Genomic DNA, 20149 nt, shown 5'->3' with positions numbered 1-20149 from the left:
TTAACAATGTTTATTGCTGGTTTTTGATCTCAAAATAAGAAGGTACTTTCGATGAAAACCAATGCAGCTGAACTGAAGTCACCAAAGATTTTATATTCCTCATGTTCTTCTATATAATATCCATTTCCCATAATGCATATGGATCGCAGATAGATCGGAATTAGTTTTACTTGTAGCAGCTAATGCAGGGGGGGGGGGGGGGCAATTAGATCAAGAGGGAAGCATCTCAAATTGCTCCATTCAGAACCCTGGCGGTACCATGGAAGAAACGAGGATCCCTCTCTGGCTGCCAAAGGACAGAGAGACCACGTATACAACCACAACCCCCCCCCCCCCTCGCCTTTAGCCGTTAGCCTCATGTAGCTCCATCTCAAGTTGCGAAAAGCTTTAAATGACTTTTCTGCATGCAGTTCCCCTTCAAATCCAGACGGAGGCGGTATTGCAGGAACTGCAACCAAGGGCCCCACAGTAGCTTTAGCCGGGATCAGCCCCCCCCCCATTTGGAAAGGTCAAAGGTCTGAGCTAGCGTCCAAATAAACAAGAGTGAATCCCTGATGGTGGTGGAACTAACGCTAAGACAACAGTCCAAAGGCAAACAAAGCCAATCCCGCCTTGCCTCCCCTCAAACAAACACACATTCCACTGCTTTCCTGTCAAACTTTGAATTTAGAGAGTGACAGTGTAAATACTACCGGTGCCTTAGGCTTTGTACGCTGACACATCCCAGGGGCCGCAGACACCACGCTGCGTCAGAGGCAAACAAAGAAGGAGCAGATCTCTACTTTAGAGACTGAGGTCAAACACAGAGATGCAAAACAATATTTGCCATCGTGCTGTTGTCAGAAAGGGCTCCGATGGCTCCCACAAGTGAAAAGTGGGTGATGTTAAAGCTGGGAATTCGACCTCTTTATGGTCCCCGAGTGGCGTGGAGATGCGCTAACGACCGCGCTGGTGACACGCAGACTGCCCGGCTCACCGTAGGTGACGACGCGTCCGTCATCTCCGCGGCGACCTGGTGACCCCCGCGACCTCTCGGCGAGGTCACGTCAGAGGAGAGGCGGAGCCCCCAACTTTTCCCCCCTTTCCAAAGGCCAGCTCGCAAGATGGCCGCTTCCCGCCCCCACAACAAAGGAGTGACATGTCACGAAGGACGGAGATCTGGGAAACCTCCCTCTCTATTTTCCCTCTCGTTTCCACGGTGACCTCCTGGCGTGCGGCAGCTCTCGTGCTTGCTCCTCCTCTTGCAGCGCCGACCGTTGTCAGCTGGCTCTGTCATTACCCAGCCACCCCAATGCCTCCTCCCAGCTGTGCTCATCTCCGCTCTTTTTAAATGCAGGATGAGGACTGCCTCGAAATGGCAACGAGGCTTTGGCCAGCTGCTCAGATGACAAATAACTCTGATTACAGAACGGGTCATTAGGATGGTTTTGGGGGATCCTCGGGGTGGCCCACTTAAGTAAAGTCCACAAAGAATATTCTACGAAGAAACGCCTCTGCTGGTTCTTTTCATTCTGCGTGTAGCTGGAAATTACTTAGTTCCAAGGATGCAACCATTTTCTGTTCTCTCCGTTTGAGGCTCCCCCCGTCCAGCCGGCACCTCTGATCCATCGTGTGTTTGAAAAGCTGTGCAGAGTTTGCTTGTCTTGCTACTGTAGGTGTTTAGTCTGGTGCAGAGGTGCGCGCACGGCACGTCACACACCGAGGCCGGGATCAGCGACGGCCCGAGCGTCGAGAGGCGCAAAGTTCACACACGTGCTGCAAAAGATGCCTTTGGGTTAATAGTCATGGGCAACCTGTCACATGGTGAGAAGGCCAGATCGCGACTGGAGGAAATGAAGGACATAGGAAAGACTCTGGGACTGAAATTGTACATGTGTCTTGTGCCCATATGGTACAACATAAGGAACACATTACCACAGACAAGTCATTGTCAATGCTAATGGTTTTTCCCTCAAACAGATTTGACCAAAATTGAGCAAAATATCGTCTTTTTTCTATTATCCAGCAGTTCCTTTTTGTAATCTATACAAAGCGGAATTTCGTAGTTGGATAGATCTGACTAGACATCATTGCTTTTTTTTAACATCCCGTCATGTGTATCTGTAAAAGCATCACATGGTCTTCATCAGCATTTTACTCAGCTGTCATGAAGCGGAAATTTCATGAGGATCAAAAGCTCTGGAATTCGAATGGAAATAAAAAGGATCAAAGTTTCAGTGGGACCTGCCTTTTCTTTCCTTCTGACCCTTCTTTAAGCCGTGTTCCATGGTTTCGATCTGGCATTGGAAGTGCAATCCCATGTTACCCTCCTTCTCCGTCTTAGTTACCTTGAGTTTTAGCTTGAATTACCTGTAAATGAATTAACGCCTCATCTTCAGGAGTTGTAATGCGGAAGCTAAGGTAAGACTCAGCTCCTGAGCTGCCGTGACCCACCGACCTCTGCTGACCCCGGCGCTCATCACTGGTGCTACTGACGAGCCAAGGAGGAGAGGAATGTTGGCATCTAAGCCCACAAGCCTCCTGTCTCCTCGGCAGCCTGCAGACGAATCAACAATCACAGCATGAGGTTGGAAGGGTTCCTGACTCGTGGACACAAAGGGGAAAGAGACATGGACGACATGTCGAAGGAGGCCTTGATGCTGCTCCGTAGCCCCACCTCCGATTCTTCCTAGTGGAGAGTAAAGATGACTTGCCCTTCATCTGACCTGGTTAAGAAAGCTGCAGTCATTCTTTTGCTCACAGCCTTAATGGCAACGTTTTGTGGATGCTGAGACGTCGGTGCCCCTCGCCTCGGTCCACAGGGCGCCCTCCTTCGCTTCAGCCGCCGCGTTGTAAAAGCACCGGGCGATGCTAGTGGAAGACGACATGGAGGATGACAAAGGCTGATTTATTGGGGGATTGGAAGAGATAACGGAGCCACTGAACGATGGTCCACAGCAGTCGGTCCGTGTGTGTGTGTGTGTGTCAGATGGGACCAGATGGACAGGAGGCGATGCCAGAAGAGAAGATGGACTGCGATAGTCAGAGCCATAAAGAATGATGCAGTGCAGACCCATTCCCATGCAAAACCTCCTCAGGTCGTCTGACTCGGTATCAACGTGTTTGTATTGTTAGATTTTCTTCATTTCATTTCCTGTCAAGTATTCAAAGTCCTGGGTCTATGGATGAAGCCCCCGGTGAGCTGTGCGGGGCGTATTTGGGAGGCGAGAGGACGACATCCACAGTGGCATTTAAATCAAGGACATTTAGAAGTGAGCGTCAAAGGCTTTTGGAAACGGAGGAAATTGCGGACGCTTCCTCGGATGAAGAGGACACGGGTGTGGACGTGAGCGTTTATTGCTCCTGTGTCACCGCGTCACAAAGGAGCCGTTTGACAAAGCGAAGCCCGTCCAAGGCTTGTGTCTGGAAGCTCCTCGACCCTTTCAGGTTATTATTGCTTCTCTTATAACAGGCCGCATCTGGACCAGACAAAATGCAGCAGTGGATGTGTGTGTGTGTGTGTGCCCATAAAGTCAGTGGATGTGTGTGTGGTGGGGAGGGGGGGGGGGGGGGGGGCACTGGGTCTGAGGTGTAATGATTATGCAGAGGGGGCCCTCTAGAGCTGGATCAAAGTCTTTGGGCCCTGGATTAGATGATGGAATGAAGGAAAAGGCCAGAACAACTGCTCCCCCCCCCCCCCCTCCCCACCCCCCCACTACGCTTTGTCCGGCATCAGAAGGCCTTCAACATGTCGGCACACTCCAAAGCCATTTTTACCGTTACCATGGACCGTAGCCCCTGTTTTTACAACCAAACACTTGAAATGATGATGGCCAATCGAACAAATGAATAAACTGTTTATTAATACATTATTTAAGATGACATGAAATATGCCAGGATCCAATCCTTTAAACGTTATTTTTGTTTGATTTATTTATTTGCAATTGTTCATAATAAAAGGGAGCCATGCGATTCATATTAATATTAATGTGTATATATATATATACATATATATATATATATATTTAATTGGATGAAAGGCCCCTCCTTTTGATCTGTTTATCCAGGAGATCCGACCCAATGAGAGAAAGAAGGAAGGAGAAGGATCGTCAGAGTTAAGTCTGAGTAAAGCTTCATGTATGGCGGCGGTGAGACAGCTGACCTTCAGCTTCGCCAACACACACACACGTACACACACACATACACACGCACATACACACGCACACATAAATACACGCGCACACAGGGCAAGTTGAAAGTGGTGTAAGGCTAACCTTAGATTTTTTTTTTTTTTCTTTTTAAATTTTACTAAACCAGACGAAAACCGAATACTGTTTGAGGCACACACAGTGCAAACCTTCACTTTATTCCCTTTTTACTGCAAAATAAAGTTTTGTAGCTTTTTCCGTCTGATTTTACGGGAAACATCTGGATCCCTCGCACCGCTGGAGAAGTGGCCCCGGGTGATTCTGGGCTGCTCAGCTGTGAGGACCCGGGATAATGAGCAGCTTTCAGACGGGCTCCTACGGATCAGCCGGCGTAGGGAGGGAGGTCCGTCCCACAGCATCCGAGACCACCGCGCCCAACCCCCCCCCCCCTCACACACACTTCAAACTGTGAGAATATGTGTAAACTTCACCGGCCTGACTCCATGCAGGCAGGCCTCCTGCAGGAAGGGGGGGGGGGGGGGGGGGGCACGTCACACCTGAACCAGGGAATGAAGAATCCCTCCCAGAGATGCCGGTGTCCCACGCGTCTTTGTGGCACACGTTGTGTCACACGTATCCCGGTAACAAAGAGGGGGACACGTGAGTTGTTGTCATGTGGTCGTCATCCAGCGAACAAATGGCATCAGAGGGCTGCAGAGTGAACAGCGTGACTCGAACAACTCATGGACCTTTGGTGCATCAGTGTTGAAGGTTCTGGCAGGTGTTTCTCCTTCGAACCCTGTAGATCCAAACCGTGGATGCTTTGATACTTTTAAAAACCTTTTACGCTTCTGTTTCAGGACATGTCACAGCATCCTCGTGGCGCTGTACGATCCTTCACCGTCCACTGGTGGTTTAAAAGGTACCATTTTGTAAAAACCCACTGGGAAAAGGCTGCCTGGCATTTCCTGGCCTGCTTCCATCTAAGATCTTAATGCAGATTCAGTGCAGTTGAAGTGAAAGTTAGTGTTTGTTTTGCTTGCGATAAAACGATTAAAAGCTGTTTAAAGGTGCCACTTGAAAGTCAAGATTTCAACGGCGCAAAGTTGAGCTGAAACAGCAGCAAAGAGGCAGCGAGCCCCGCGTTAACAATGAGGTCCTTTCAGTGTTCCGATTGCATCTGACTGCGTCTGGGAAACGAGATGTAAACAACTTGGATGCTTTAAGAGTCAAAGGAATGTATTCAGTCGTCTCCTCCATTTCCTGCAGGCTTTCTTTGTCAATTAGTATTATTTAAAGGCAGGCTGAGAGTTATTGTCCTTATCTGTGGTTGTTGCTCGTTAAAGAGTCCAAAGGCATCGCCTCATGCAAGCGGGTTTCTAATGAAGCTGTGTATATTTTGTTCTTCTGTGTTTTCTTTCCATAACAAGGAGAAAAAGAAGAGATTTACACACCCAGAAGTGAAAAGACAATGCTGCCCCTGTCGCCCTCTCAATGAGCAAAGCCCGAACCAGCACTAGATATTTATTCTTTTTTAGTGTCTTGTTGCATGAAATGTCTGCAGAAATGTCACTTTAATCAACCAAACTTACTGTAACAGATTTTAATCTACAAGGGGAATGAAAAAAAAATTCAAATGTAAACCATATTTTGTTCAAAAATATGTGTTTTAATAAATAAGCAAAAACAGAAAATGTACATCGGACGGATTTTTGGAGACTTACTAAAGAAAGTCAGTGAAACAAATCCATGCAGCAAATGTTTCGAAATTGCATTGGTCCCTTTACAGACTACAGGCGTAGTTACACAGGTATGTACAAAATGCATTCTTCTATATATATTTATACTTTTTAAGTCTTTGGAAAACAAAATATATATAGAGATATTTCCTTCTAAACAGGACTGAAGGATGGCTTTTGGTGACAAACAGTCTGAGCTGCACCTTCGGCCTGCAGGTCTTTCCCCTTCTTTCAGACACACACACACACGCACACGCACACACACACTTCCTTTAGAGTTTGTAGGTCACATTACGTCTCTCTGATGCCTTTGAGGTTGATGGGTTCTTCAATAATTCCTTTGGTTCTCATACTTTGTAGAAGTAAACAGTCTGCAATGGAGAGAGGAGATACACATAATCAATATTTAAATGAAATCTAACTGGAGGCATAACACCTTTTGATTTTTCTTTTTTCTTTTGTTCAGATATTCCTTTATTATTACTTTAAATTCACTGACTCCATCGATCATAGGAAGTCATTAATGAATCATTGATGAATCATTGATGAATCATGAATGAGCCACTGCGCGGGAACGTGGTGCGTTTGAGCTGCAGGGAAATACAGAAGAAAACAACGGTTTCTATGCACCTGAATAAAATTAGTGGGCAGCCCTGAAAAAATAGAATCTATTTCCTCAGAGCAACATTGATAAAAGTCAAAGAATTAAAGACGAAATATGGTCACAGTTAATTACATTTTTACAGGCCTTTTTTTTACATGTTTATAAATAATACCTTCATGTTGATGTTGATTTTCTTTTTCAATGTTAATCCTGGCAACCAAATAATTTAACATAATTTATTCCTAGAGGTGCCCCATATTTTGAGAAAGAAGAGGAGAGTTTATGAGATTGTTACAAAGGCTTCAATGTTTGGTTTTTTTTTCCTTCAACTGGGAGACAAAAACCCTTTTAATTTACTGTGCCTACAAATCCCCGTAATGAAGCGCATTGGCCTCCCACGCGGCACCGGGCCCGGTTTACGCGGATGTCTGCGAGCTGCACGTCAGGCCCCTGAGAAACAAACCAACCCGCTCTCATATGATTCTAAGTGTCATTCAGCTTGTACTCTTCCACCAGAAGAAGCAGCCTTAAACTGCATCGCCTGCCTGTGCTTTTATTTTGTAATAACGTTGTAGTAATTGTCCAATAATCCAAAAAACTGACTTAGAAAGAACAGCGGGGTATTTGGTCTTTGCCGCCTGCCAAGTGCTCAAAGGGACCAAATCCCGCCTGCACGCGGGCCTCTTGTATTTAATTTTATTATTGTCTTACACTGTATTTAACTTCCATGTCCAGAAGAGCTGCCCATTCCTGTGGTCTCCGCACAGGAAAGCACTATTGTGGAAATAAATGACCCGCGGTGGCTCTGTACAGCTGCGTTTTGGTGGGGCTCTAGTGTATTTTTATTTTATTTTTACCTCACACCAGGAGAGGCTGTTAAGTCTGAATACGGACCGACTGCAGAAATAAATAAAAAAAAATATCCGATTTAAAGCGTCTCTCGTAAAATGAAAACAAAACAAAAACAGCTGGGTCTATTTTTTATTCTCGGCACGAGAAAAACTAATATCTGCTGCTGTTTTGTATATACATATTAATATGATATTTGTATATAAATATACAAAACATTGAGCATATATTCTACGTATCAATTATTAATTCCTATTCTCCAAATCAAAATGCATTTGAATCCAACATCGTCACGTGGGGCCGTGGGCCGTGACGGGTCGACGTGTGTTCCGATGGACCCGGCGTGGGAAGAGATGCTGAGGCCTCGCTGGGCGGCACGTGCCCCTCGGACGTTTTTTTTAGTTCACGATGAATCATTTGAACGTCTAACGCGAACTCCCAGTGAAGGCTAATAATCCGTTAGTGTGACGCGCATTTCAATAAACCCGTGATGCATTACCGTCGTTACGTCACGGCTCCCCTCGCGCACACCCACGGATGCACACACACGTATCACACTATGTGGTACCCACCGCTTTGGCATTGCATCAAAGGCCTCTGGGTGCTAGTGAGATGCTGACATCGACCACGCGCCCTCCATCCTCCACACGGAGAACGCGTAACTGAGTCTTTCGTGCGCGACGTAGCTGCAGCTGGACATCTTGTTGTCCATCTCGTCGCTCTGCAGCACCTGACACAGGAAGTCGATGTACCTGGAGGCGAGCTTCAGCGTCTGGATCTTGCTCAGTTTGTCCGAGGGCAGCGTGGGGATGATCTTGCGCAGCGACGAGAAGGCCTCGTTCAGAGACTGCGTGCGCTGCCTCTCGCGCACGTTGGCCAGGCACCGCTGGTTCTGCAGCTCCTCGTACGACTGGTTGCTGCTCGGACTCGGCTTCTTGGCCCGTTTGACCGGTCCCGGGCTGCTGCCGCCGCTGCTGTCCCCGCTGGACTTCTTGCTCTGCCTCCTCTTGGCCGGGAAGCGTCTCTGCTGCCGGTCCAGCTCCTCCTCGCTGGTCTCCAGACTGTCCACCGGGGAGCCCGGGCAACTGGAGCCCTCTTCCATTTCTTTCTTGAAGAAAGGCAGGGACGGAGCAGAAAACGCGCCGTGCACCTTGGACGCCGTGGTCACAGCAGAACCAAAACGTGGAGGTATCCGAGAAGATGAGGTGAATGATCAGTGGATGTCTCGCTCTCTTTGGCAGCCTTCTCCTCGCGCCCAGTCTAGAGTTTTTTCCCCCTTTAAATTGGTTTGGAAACGTTATCCCGGTTTCGGATGCTAAATAGTTCTGGGAGTGGAAGGGGGAGGGCTTTGGAGGGCGGAGGGGGAGTCAGTGCGCCCCGGGCCGCTATAAGAAGGAGGGACCCGGCGGTTCCGTGCGCGCGCGGCGCTGTGACTGAAGCGGGGCGCGGATTTAGTGCTCGTTTGGTTTTTATTTCATCCCTATTTGCGTGCACGATCAGTCCCGTTATCAAACGAGCTGGGATTCACTTTATTATCTTATTGAAAACACAACTGATTGGATTATGAAATAAACCTCTTTTAAACCCTTATTGGAATTATTTGAATTATCTTGAATTAGTGGCGATCATCTTTAAAATATTTGGTTTGGTCGATTTATTATGAACGTTCAGAGACTACAGTAATACTATTCCCACAAAATATTATCTCAAAACATTGAGCTACCCGTCTCCCTTTTGAGGGTCTGTGTCTGCAGGGCCTTTTCCTTCCATTCTATTGTCTTCCACTGTTCCTCTGCGCGCTCACGGGAGATTTACGCGCCCATTCGCTGGAGTTGTGGAAATCCATCTGCTTGATCCTTAATTGAATCAAATCCGTCGGCTCCCACAATTCTCATAATGTGGAAGTGAAACAGGAAAGAGTCTTAAACTAACCGAGGAGCTCTGGACGCTTCCTCCATGCGTTTCGTCAGCGGTCCACCGCTTCATCCGTCATGTCACGTCTCCCCCCCCCACGCGGGTGGCTCACGTTACAGAGCTGACGTCATCCACCGCCATTATGCACGGTTCGTCCAAATCAGCTGACTGACCTCGAGAGGTTTCGGTGGTTGTGTAAAGTTGGGGCTTTCTCCTAAAAAAAAATTGCAATCTTTTGTACCAGATCCGGGGTTCCTTGAGTTAAATGGACTTTTCTTGAAACTAATAGCGTTCACTGTAAGCCCCAGGTGGTCGTGATCTTGGGCTATACAAAATATATTTAATTGAATTTAACGAACACAATACATGAACTCTTTCTGTTCTAGTGAGACAGGTATTTAACCTTTTTGTGCAACAGGCTATTTGACCAACATTATTGGAGGATGTTCCTGAAAAGCTAATCCAGGAAACAAGGCTTTAACTGTTAATGTCAGTCCGATTTTATCGTATAATTGCCTCTTATTAGGAAGCAATTTAGCAAATTCACACTCTAGTGAACGCTATAGTTAAACAAGAGTATCTGAAAATAATCAAACGGCGTGTATCTTCAGCGCATGGGCCCTCGTTATGTGCTCTGAGGAGACTGGTTGCTGTAAATGGAGCAGAACCTCACAGTTGCGCAACATTGTTTAAGCCCCCGATGACTCGGTACTGGGACACATCCTGGTTTTCCCTTTCATACTCCCTTGGCCTAAAGTAGACCCTGGTCTGCTTAGTGTTCTGGGTTCCCCTGGTAATGGTGACTGTCACTTTACTTTCACTCAGTGCCAGAGCAGTCAATTGGGACCTGCAGGCCTCAGTACAGGTCCAAAGCGTGCTCACGTTCTACTGGTCTCCATCTTTATGCAGCAGGTAATGTTTCCCACGTGAAAATATGAAAGTACTGCTGAAATCAGCGCAGCATGTTGGTTTAGAAGGCAACATGCACATGTGAGAGGACACACACACACACACACAAACACAAACCCTTTGCCTCAGTGTGACCTCTGACCTCCCGCTCCCAGGCTCAGCCCCCCGTGGCGTGGGGATGAGGTTCTGAGTGAAAGGCGAATCCTACGCAGTGTCTGTGAGGGATGGGTTCTGCATGTACACTACTGGAAAAAGAGCAGGGAGGGGCCCCTGAAATGATTAGGTCTCCAAAAGAGGATGAGAACATGCCTATCTGTGAAGTGCTTCACCCTGAACACGCAGACGCACCTTTGGCTGTTTAACTCGGTTTATGGTGTCAAATGTGATTTTGAGATTTCCACATGATATCTTGTGTTGATACATTCAAATTCTATCATGATGTGCTCACTTAATGCAGTAGTTTTTCGATTATCAGAGTCGTCGAGGCAGTTCCAGAGGGGTCCCTTTATTTCAATATAGAAGTGACTTGGTTTCCTGCGCTGTCATCGCTTTATCTACTTCAATATGGAAGGACTTTGATCTTGGTGAAGGGATGCTTTGATTGACATATGCACAACGTGATGAGTAGGTGAATAGTGTGGTGTAATGGGTGGTGAAGCCATGAGTACAACAGGAAACCCCCCCCCGTGGAGTCAACTCACTGGTGGTTATGAGAGGAGGAGAGTAGGTCTGATGAACTCAACGTGAGCACCACACGTGATGGCCGGAGGGGAGCCGGGTGTCAGAGGGCCGGGGGGGGTTACTCCTAAATTGACAGCTGACAGAATCTTCAAAGCTTCGACGCAGCGACGCCATTGGCCGGTGGGGATTGTGACAAAATAAAGGTGAGCAAAGTCCATGAAATTGAATTATAGGTTGTAATACCCATGAGAGGGATTTTCTAGCTGAGGGGCTCTTTGTGCATGTCAGAGAGAGAGAGAGAGAGAGAGAGAGAGAGAGAGCTCAGCTGTCTGACACCTTTAAGACCAGCTGCACGTGGGTCCACACGCCCCAGATCCTCTCGGGTTGTCACCATCAGTGAAAACACATCCTTGTCGCATGCACGACCTTCTGCCTTCACGTGCACCTCGTGAACTGAGATCACTGGTCGAGTTCGGCCCGAGAGGCGCTGAGGGATGAAGACCAGGTTTCGGAGAGAAGAAGAAAAGAAGAATCGGGGGGAAGAGGCCAAATGTACGGACGCGTGACGGCGCCCGGCGCCTTTGATCTGACGGAGATGGCTACGGACGTGTGAGAGAAGTTACGGACGCAATGATTTGTTAGCGACCGTGATGAGTGGAATTCTGCGGCCCACGTGCCAGGATGGCTTACCTTTGACTTCCACTTGTGCAGACACCAGGCTCACCCCAGATGATCCTGGAGAGGGGATCTGTGTGGCAGCATATTCCTGCTGGTGAATGTCTGTGTGTGTGTGTGTGTGTGTGTGTGTGGATGGGCTTTTAAACTCATGTACAGTATACATTATCACCTGATTATCAGTGGGTTCATCTGTCTTTCTACACGTGCACGTGTGTGTCAGATATTGATTCAAGATGATCCAAGCAGTGAGAGAGGCCCGGCTGGTTCTCATTGTACAGAACTGAAAGCTCTCTAAGGTTATAACCAATGAATTTAACTTGAATCGTACATGCTAGTTTCACACTCATTAGCTTGGGGAGGTAACTTGAATAAAACATTTTCATAGATGCCTGAAGGAGCAAAAAAAGTCCAACATGATGAACACAACAGCTCAGCTAGTTCTTTCGCTAGAATTGATCATATTTGTTTATGGTCTTGTAAATGTTAACGCTCACCAGAGGTAAAACTAAAACTAAACCCCAAAGTGCACTGGAAAGTTCCGGAGTCGTTTCCAAGGAAGAACATCACAACCAATGGTGATCGGAATATAGTTTCAAAATACATTTAATGAAAAACAAAGGCACCTTTATATAAAAACTCTTGAAAACTTAAATGACTCAAAATGCCAAATTGAACCAGCATTGTTAGACGCTACAAGTTTGTCTCCATGTTCCAGCGTCCCAACGTACGTAGACGCAGACTTTCATCCACTGTATCTGAAATAAGCAAAGGGCCACTTCGCATTACCAGGTGTGTCCAGCGTGTATTTAGCATCGCTTTCTAGAGTGAGTGGAACAACAGGCGATATCGGTGAAAGGTACATATTGGGCAATAAAACCATAGGCACCTCCACTCATAGAGTCATTCTTGGCCCATTCATTCATGTATCCACACTTCTCCATTCTGCTGCCCCGGGGCCGATGACAAGGTGTTTCTGAAATCGCATTAGGGGCCCTTTCATTGGGGAGTGTGTAACAGCTTGAAGCATTTAGGCTTTGTTTAATACGATGCAGGCTCGCTGCTCGCTGCTTTGTCTCCTGTGTGGAAAGGAGCCCGGGATGGCTGAGACCCCCGCTGTCAGGGTTCGCTTTGATATGTGGAGATGGAGGGGGACCCCCCCCCCCCACCCCCTACCCCCCAACACACACCACCACCGGCTAAAACCTGTATGCTGCGTACCTGGCTCTGCCCTGCTGCCCTGTAGAGTTCTGGCCATCCAACCAATGAACAAGCCGAGCTTTGAAGTGCAGCTTCACACCCCGTGAGAGATAAGTGAGGGGAGCAGAAGTCATGATATACGGTACTGTGTCCATCTCAGGCCAACATGCTGGATCTTTTAGGTGAGCAGGCCAACCTGTTCACCAAGACGAAGCTGGGAAATATCCCCGTTCAAAGAGACGGCCCCGTTGTTATATACTGGTTCTTTATTGGGGCCCTTCATGACGAGGCCCCCCGGTGGCGTCTGTGTGAGACATGACGGCCTGAACGTAACTGAAATGAAACCAGTTTGACACAAAAAAACGTTTGAGACACAGGAATTTTAGACTGGTGTTCAATGTTCGGGGTGAGTTCATTTAAAGTGATATTTGAGACGTGTTTTCCAATAATTTATTTTCAATTTTCCCAATGCCCTTCATTGACTGGACATTGACAAAAAACAGTGTTGCCCGTGCAATTATGTTGGCTATAACACAATTACATTCATTATGAATGTACTGCTTTCAGAATCTGAACTTTAACCACGGCCCACGGGGGGGGGGGGGGTCTGTTTGATAGGGTCAGAGTAAATTTGCAGAACCCACCACAGAGAGACACTCGGGTGCCGATGGCTCGGCCTGCCGCGCAAATAACGCAACGCAATTAGTGCTGCACTTGTGACCCTGGTGCCAAGGTTGGCGGTCGGGCCCAGGTTCACAGCGCGAGGTGCTTGGGCCAGGTGGCCCCCGCTTGGCCTGGATTAGTTTGGGGGCGAAGGCGGTGCAGGAGGGCTGGGCAAACAGTAGTGCTGTTTGTTCTGCTGATTGGCCTGGGACAAGTAGGGTGAAGATCAACATGGCAACGGGGGGGGGGGGTGGGGGGGCGGCCTTTACAGTCCACTGTCACTCCCTCGATGTCACCTGTGTCACCAACAACACCCTCTGCTTGGCTAAAGACTGGATGATTAGCAGAATCATCGTAAGAAGGCTTCATTTACCCCCCCCTGGATGGCTCTCTCAGCAACACCTCCCTGCTGGAAAGCTGATTGTTTGCTGCGGGCACCAGGAGGGCCGAGGAGGATATTATTGAATGTTCCAGTGCTCATCTGAAAAGGCTTCAAATGCGTGGCCCCGCTGTCCCCGAGGGGGGGGGGGGGGGGGGGGGCCTGGATCGGGCCCCCCCCCCCCCCCCCCCCGGGGACGCGTCGTAAAGACAACAGCGCACTTCTCCCTCACACACTGTGGTCTGAGTTATTCGCTCGTGAGGAGAAGCTGTAATGAGAGAAACAGGTGAGCTATTTAACTGGCGCTTCACAGCTTTTAAAGTGCCGACACACCGGGTCACCATGGCGATGAGCGGGATGCAGTCAGCGTTTCTGTTTTCTTGAGAGATCTTTGTGTTTTTGTCTGTTTTGATGAACTCATTTGCTCAAATTAGTGTTCACAAGGAAAGAGACCTTTCTAAGCAGATGTGTGCTCGGATTTGAACAAAACTCCAAATACCTCACTTTGGAGAAAAAGACAGAAATTCAAAGTGTGTTGTAGTTTCCAACAAAAGCCAAAACAAACGTTACAACACTAAAGATCTCACTGTCTGATCATCAGTGAAGTAGAAGCCATGTTTCTATCTCCAAATGAAGGTTTGTCATCCCTACATCAGCAAACGATGCAGTGGAGTATTTTTTGGTGATATCCATATTATCTCATTATCACATGTCCTGTTTCCTTACATCTTGTTTTGTTTATAATATGCGTGACAATAGGACTGGAAAGAAAAGGGACGGCGTGCGTTCACGAGCCTTTCAAAAGAACACGAGTTGTCATGATACTTGAAATCGACACACACGTTTGACCCTTCAACAGGGCTGTTCCACATCTCCTCCACCCAGACCCTTGCATGGCTCCAACAGGATGTGATGCACTAATTATATTTACAAGTGCAGGGCCCGGACTCCACATCTACACCAAGAGGATAAACACCCTGCCGGCTGATGGCGGCCTCTCTCTGTTTGTCCGTGGTGAGTCTGCCGGATGTTAAACCAATAAACCACCTCCACACAAATATCTTTCTGGCCCCCAAACGGTTGGCTGAGTGTCATCTGAAGGGTATTCAGAGTGATCCAGATCTCACGGTCACATGGACTTTCTAAATGTTACCCATCGGGTTGAATCCATCAATAGTTACACGTATGGCTGATTATTGAGTGCAACCAAACCAAACTGGAGGCTTCTCTGGAGCTTTCAACCATCATGAGCTTCACAAGGGAATGGAGGTTGCTCCGTCTTGATGCTTAAAATTTTTTTTTTATTTTATAATAAAATAAATATATACATTTTGTTTGGTACCTCTAGAACAGTTGGTGTCAACAATACTCAACTACATTTAAATAAATATGAATCATTTTTTGATTATTATTAGATTTTAGCTCATACTTTAAGTTTATAGTCAAATAAATAAATCTCCACGTGACACACATTGAAATAGTGATCCTGGGCAGCGAGAACCAGCAGGTGGGTCCATGATGCTGCTCCACTTAAACCTGGTCCCTTGCGGGACTCATGTGTACATGTGCTTGTCATACGGGACATGATTACGTAACAATAATAATAATACATAATACTACACAAAACAAATATCAGAATTTGTCAGGTATATTAATGATCTTTCCACAGCTCAAAGCTATTGATTCTGACACTAATCAGAATCTTCTGCTTGAACGATAAAGAAATCAAGGAAACAAATGATACCACTAGGGGGAGCATCACAGTGCCACATGGGCTCCATCTATGTGCTGGCATCGTTCAGTATTGTGGGCAAGCTTACACGATGCTTCTAGATGTCCAAATCCTCTGCAGCTCTAAATCATGTTTCATATTTGTTTTACTAAACCATGTTGCTCAGGACCACCTGTTTGTTACATAATCCCAGGTCCCTCGTGTGCATTAAGGCCAAACAGGTGTACTGTGTGTTGACGTAGACACCGCAACATCTGTAAACACCTGTAAACCCCTGTAGGAGCGGTGAGTCAGTGGCTCACACACAGAGGGACAATAGGACAGCTTTTTTTTTCTCGAGAATTCACCGATCCAATTTCATTTTATTACACTTTAGCTGGCTACTAATAGGCGACATATTTGATCCCATTCATTCGGTCTCTGGAACAACTAGGGAGCCATTTTTGATTTACCGTGACGAAACCCGCTGAACCAGAAACTCGGTCCGCGGTACATCTCGTAACTGGGTTAGTTCTTAATCATCTCCTCGGGGCTCCGTTACTGGCCCCACATGTAGGTGTAGAAGAAGAGTTGTGGACTCACTCTGTCTGTTTTACACATCGAAACCTGCACCGCTGGAGCAGCATCTGATGGCTGCTGAGGGAAACTACCCAGATGAAACACAAATAACCATTGGGACATTTCCATTCATCTTCTCTTTATGCTTTACATCTTATGTCATTGAGTAAAAAGATAGTCATAGATTCTTACAGCTCATACAGCTATTCTATTTGACTGTTTCCACAAATACTTCTGATAGTTTGATTTAGTCATTTTCTAATGTTTGTCATTCTCAAATACGATTGAATGGATTGACAAGAAATTCTCCTGAATCCTAATGTACGTATGTCATTTTTCTTTCTCATTTCATACTCTCAAGGGTCAACATCCACTAAACAGCCTGGAAAAGAGAGTTGTTGAAGCAGCTGGGTTTCCATTGGAGTCAGTCGAAAGCGGAGCATTTAGTGTGCAAAAACGTCTGTATTTGATGAGTTCCAAGTGAGAACAGAAGCAACAAATTATCCAACACTTTGGTTTATAACCAAGTACCTGAAAACAAATCATAATCGAAATGTTATGTTTGGTGCTAATTTGCAATTACCAAAGAAATTAGCTCTGCCTGCCGTTATTAGCATTTATTAAGCACTGGTAGAATTATGTTTTATATACGGGGGGGGGGTAGTCAGGACAATAACAAAAGTATGTTAGATCTTACATGTATCTACGTTCTAGGTAAATATAAGAAAAATGAGAACTGGTTAGTCTTTTGTCTCCCCAGCCTCTACATGAAAAACCTGTGTCCTGTCACGGCAACAGCAACTGAGTGTTTTCTCAATCTGTAGCAGCAGTCCATCCATCATCGGCCCAGCGGTAGTTGGAGGCTTGGAATAGAGCTCACTTCTGAGGAATGACACCTGTGACATTCCTCCCTGATCCGGGCTGTGTGGACAGCAAAGCGCTGCGTCTGGACTCCGTGAGCTCTCAAGTCTTTACTACGTTTACGAGGCGTTTGGTTAAACGTGGTTCTTCTGGTTTGAATTGAAATATTCAAATCCGAGCTTTTGAGCCATCTGTAAACACGAAGAGACGTCAGGGGAGGTGCTGCTGCTTGACCGACCCTCGAAGAGGAAAAAGAAAAAAATCAACCACAAATGAACGGGAGAAGTTGGAGAAAAGAAGCGTTTTATGACAAATACATCGAGGTCTCACGGTATCAAGGCACAATGACACAGATGTACAGTAGGTCACAGACAACGGAACAATAAAGAATCACAGTTTGTTGGAAGACAGCACAACAGTCATAAATAACAACAATGAGAAATAAATAAATAAATAACACAGCAGATGACAGACACACACCTGACATGCTACGAGGCACATGGCAGCGATCTGCTTCTCACGCCCTTTGTCTCATTCACATGATCAAGGCTCCTTTTAACACATCGGCTGGCAGACTAATGAGTCCCGAAAACACTCCAGCGCTACATGCAGAAGTATGAGCCCTTTAGAAAGTCCATTCACACTCGTGCCAGTGTGCCCCCCGCCCTCCCCCCCATCGCTCTGCCTCACTCCGTGACAAGTGCCATCCAATTGGACAAACAATGCCAACCCTCTTTCCCTCCCAAACAGCAGAAACAATGGCTCTCAATTACCAGTCAACAATAAATTAGAATATTAAAAGCCCCGGAGGAGGAAGGAGGGGGTCGAAGTTGAGAAGAGCCCGAGGTGTGTGACCCGATGAGAAGTCCGCAGATGTCGGTCCGTGGGCTCTGCCGCGCGGCGCCGGGCCGCCCGTCTTTGACATGTAGAGAGAGCGCCAGCGAGAGGAGGGAGGATCAAACTTCCTCAGTTAATCCCACTTTATCCAGGAGAGGCGGGCCGTCAGGTCTGAGAAAAGGGAGCACGGGGGGGGGGGGGGGGGACAAACACATAAGTTTTGTTACATTTTAATGACTGTTTAACAAGTCCTAGGTCTGGGGGGGGGCACCCTTACTCCTGAAAAGCGCCATGAAGAGGCTTCAGAGCAGATTCCCACAGAATTAGTTAAAAGCGAGTGAAATGAGCTTTGAGTTTGGATGAAAGATGCCTGATGGCGACGCGCTCAGGGATCAGCACACGGCAAGCTGCTTAAGAAGACACCAACCATTTGATTCAGAACATCTAATGCATATATCATCCATATATGTGAAGATGAATTCAGTGAATCATCCAGTAAACAAAGACCACAAAGGAAACCGTTAGTATGAGTCAAGACCGATGTTCTTTAGAAATAATAAATTGCTGATTGATAATGTTCTGACCAACGTATTTAAATTGGCATCACATCACCCTGAGCTCACCTGCACCTGAAGCCACTCACTCATTAGGTCATTACAGTCGGATCGTGGGCTAGTGATCAGCTCACCGCTTGTGTTCCAGATGGCGTTGGTGTGATTCTTGTAGCCGCTCTTCATGCACTCGTCCACGTAGGACTTGGGGTCGCAGCCCGACACGAGGATCTCCCTCAGCAGGGCGATGTAGGCGATGGCCAGCCGCAGGGTGTCTATCTTGGACAGACGCTTCTCGTAGGGGAACGTGGGCACGTGGCAGCGCAGCTCCTCGAAGGCCGAGTTGATGCTCAGCATCCGCTTCCTCTCGCGGATGTTGGCGGCGTGCCGCTGCACCTTGTAGGGGTGATGGGTCACCGCCCGCCGCGCCCTGTGCCCGCTCACCTCCAGGGGGTCGTCCACGGAGGAGCCCTCTCCCTCCGTGCAGACGTCCGCCCCCGGAGACTGCACGTCGAGGTCGGTGAAGGTCAGCTGCGCGTCGGGGAACATGGACTGACTCCCCAGGGAGGACCAGGGGGACAGCTGCCCGGCGGCTGTGCTGTAGTCCAGCAGGAAGTTGTCCAGCTGGCTCTGAAACTGGAAGTTCTGGTCCATTTGTCCCCAAAATGCAAAATCCTTTGCGCCATCCTGGTCAAAGTCAAAAAGCATGTCCTCCATTGTCTTTATGTTGGATCCGCAAAAATAAAAAAGTCTCTGAATGGCGGAGGGCAGTGTGGCTCGATTCCGTCTCAAACCAACTGCTGACCTGCATGTGCCTGGATCTCTGCGGCTGTGTGACAGCCCCGAGGACGCGTCGCATGGATTAAATACTTCCAGGGCCTCCGTGGTGCTCTGCGGGTCGCTCTGGCCATTTCTAAAGGCTGAAAGGGAGCTCTTAAGAACACTTACACCCCTCCTTGTGGATCGCTCATTGCTTTAAAAACGTATTACAATGGAATCAGTTGATCACCAAACGACAAAAAAAGCGGGGGGGAAACACGTGTCCAATTAGAAACTTCCCCTCAAGTAGTCCCGCTAATATTGACAAGAAACACTCAGTGTTCAGCAGACGTTGAGGGGATTGTGCCGAGCGTCGTGGTCGCAGCGGGCCCCGCAAACCCGGGGGCTTGTGAATGGGGCTGTTTTCATGTGTCAAAGCTGCGCGCGGACAACAATCCCCGCTGTCACCAACACGCCGACTCTCCTTGTCATTCAAAATGGAAGATGTTAACGGGGTTTATTGTCACTTCAGCACCGTGCGAGGTGTAAGACAACCCAGCAGCGTCGACCTGAGATTTTCCCACATAATTTAGGTCCAGCAGCCGCAGCAGTATTGTCCTCATTTGCAAATGATATGATGAATAAATGGTAACCGTGTGTGTTACTGTACGCGTGTGTTAATCAAAAAAGCGAGTTCTTCCTTCGAGATTCAAAAAGGCTGGGGGGGCACGCGGTTCTGTCCTCCGGGGGGGGGGGGGGGGGGGGGGGGTCTGCTTGTTGCAGTGCACACGTGGCGGCCTGCGCTGCGGAGGGTTGTTTACAGCAGCAGCTGAGCTCACCGGGTCCATCCGGACCGATCCGAGGGAGATCGAGATGACCAAAGTCCCTTAGCGCACACTTCCTGGCTTGTTGATCTCATTTGATTTTCCTCCCCTCAGGTGTTAGCTGTACCCACCTTTAAACGCTGAAATAATTCATTCTCCCTAAACAGTTGCAGATGTGATGGATCCTGAATGTTTCTTTGGCCGTGACGCACAGGCGAGTTTTTTTTTCTTTGTGGAAGGAACAATGCGAAGGTCACGAACCCGTCGTCATTCGTGTGGGTTTGATT

The 20149-nt window shown here is 47.6% G+C and overlaps 2 protein-coding genes across 2 annotated transcripts; both read right to left on the bottom strand.

Moving 5' to 3' along the window:
• Positions 1–5798: 5798 nt before the first annotated feature.
• Positions 5799–8584, bottom strand: twist2. Its single transcript, XM_037488794.2, has 2 exons — positions 7892–8584; positions 5799–6237 (listed from the first exon to the last, which is right to left on the bottom strand). Exon 1 carries the CDS (start codon positions 8419–8421, stop codon positions 7924–7926), a length of 498 nt encoding a protein of 165 aa, XP_037344691.1. The 5' UTR covers positions 8422–8584; the 3' UTR covers positions 5799–6237; positions 7892–7923.
• An 8996-nt stretch (positions 8585–17580) lies between these two features.
• On the bottom strand, positions 17581–19372 carry LOC119228789 (fer3-like protein). The gene is made up of 2 exons (XM_037488719.2): positions 18417–19372; positions 17581–17899 (listed from the first exon to the last, which is right to left on the bottom strand). Exons 1-2 carry the CDS (start codon positions 18994–18996, stop codon positions 17862–17864), a joined length of 618 nt encoding a protein of 205 aa, XP_037344616.1. The 5' UTR covers positions 18997–19372; the 3' UTR covers positions 17581–17861.
• Between the last annotated feature and the right edge of the window lie 777 nt (positions 19373–20149).

This window comes from Pungitius pungitius, chromosome 10 (assembly GCF_949316345.1).
Source record: "Pungitius pungitius chromosome 10, fPunPun2.1, whole genome shotgun sequence".
Lineage (NCBI taxonomy): Eukaryota > Metazoa > Chordata > Actinopteri > Perciformes > Gasterosteidae > Pungitius > Pungitius pungitius.
The sequence above is the reverse complement of the archived record's forward strand: the minus strand, read 5'-3'. Positions and strand labels throughout refer to the sequence as shown.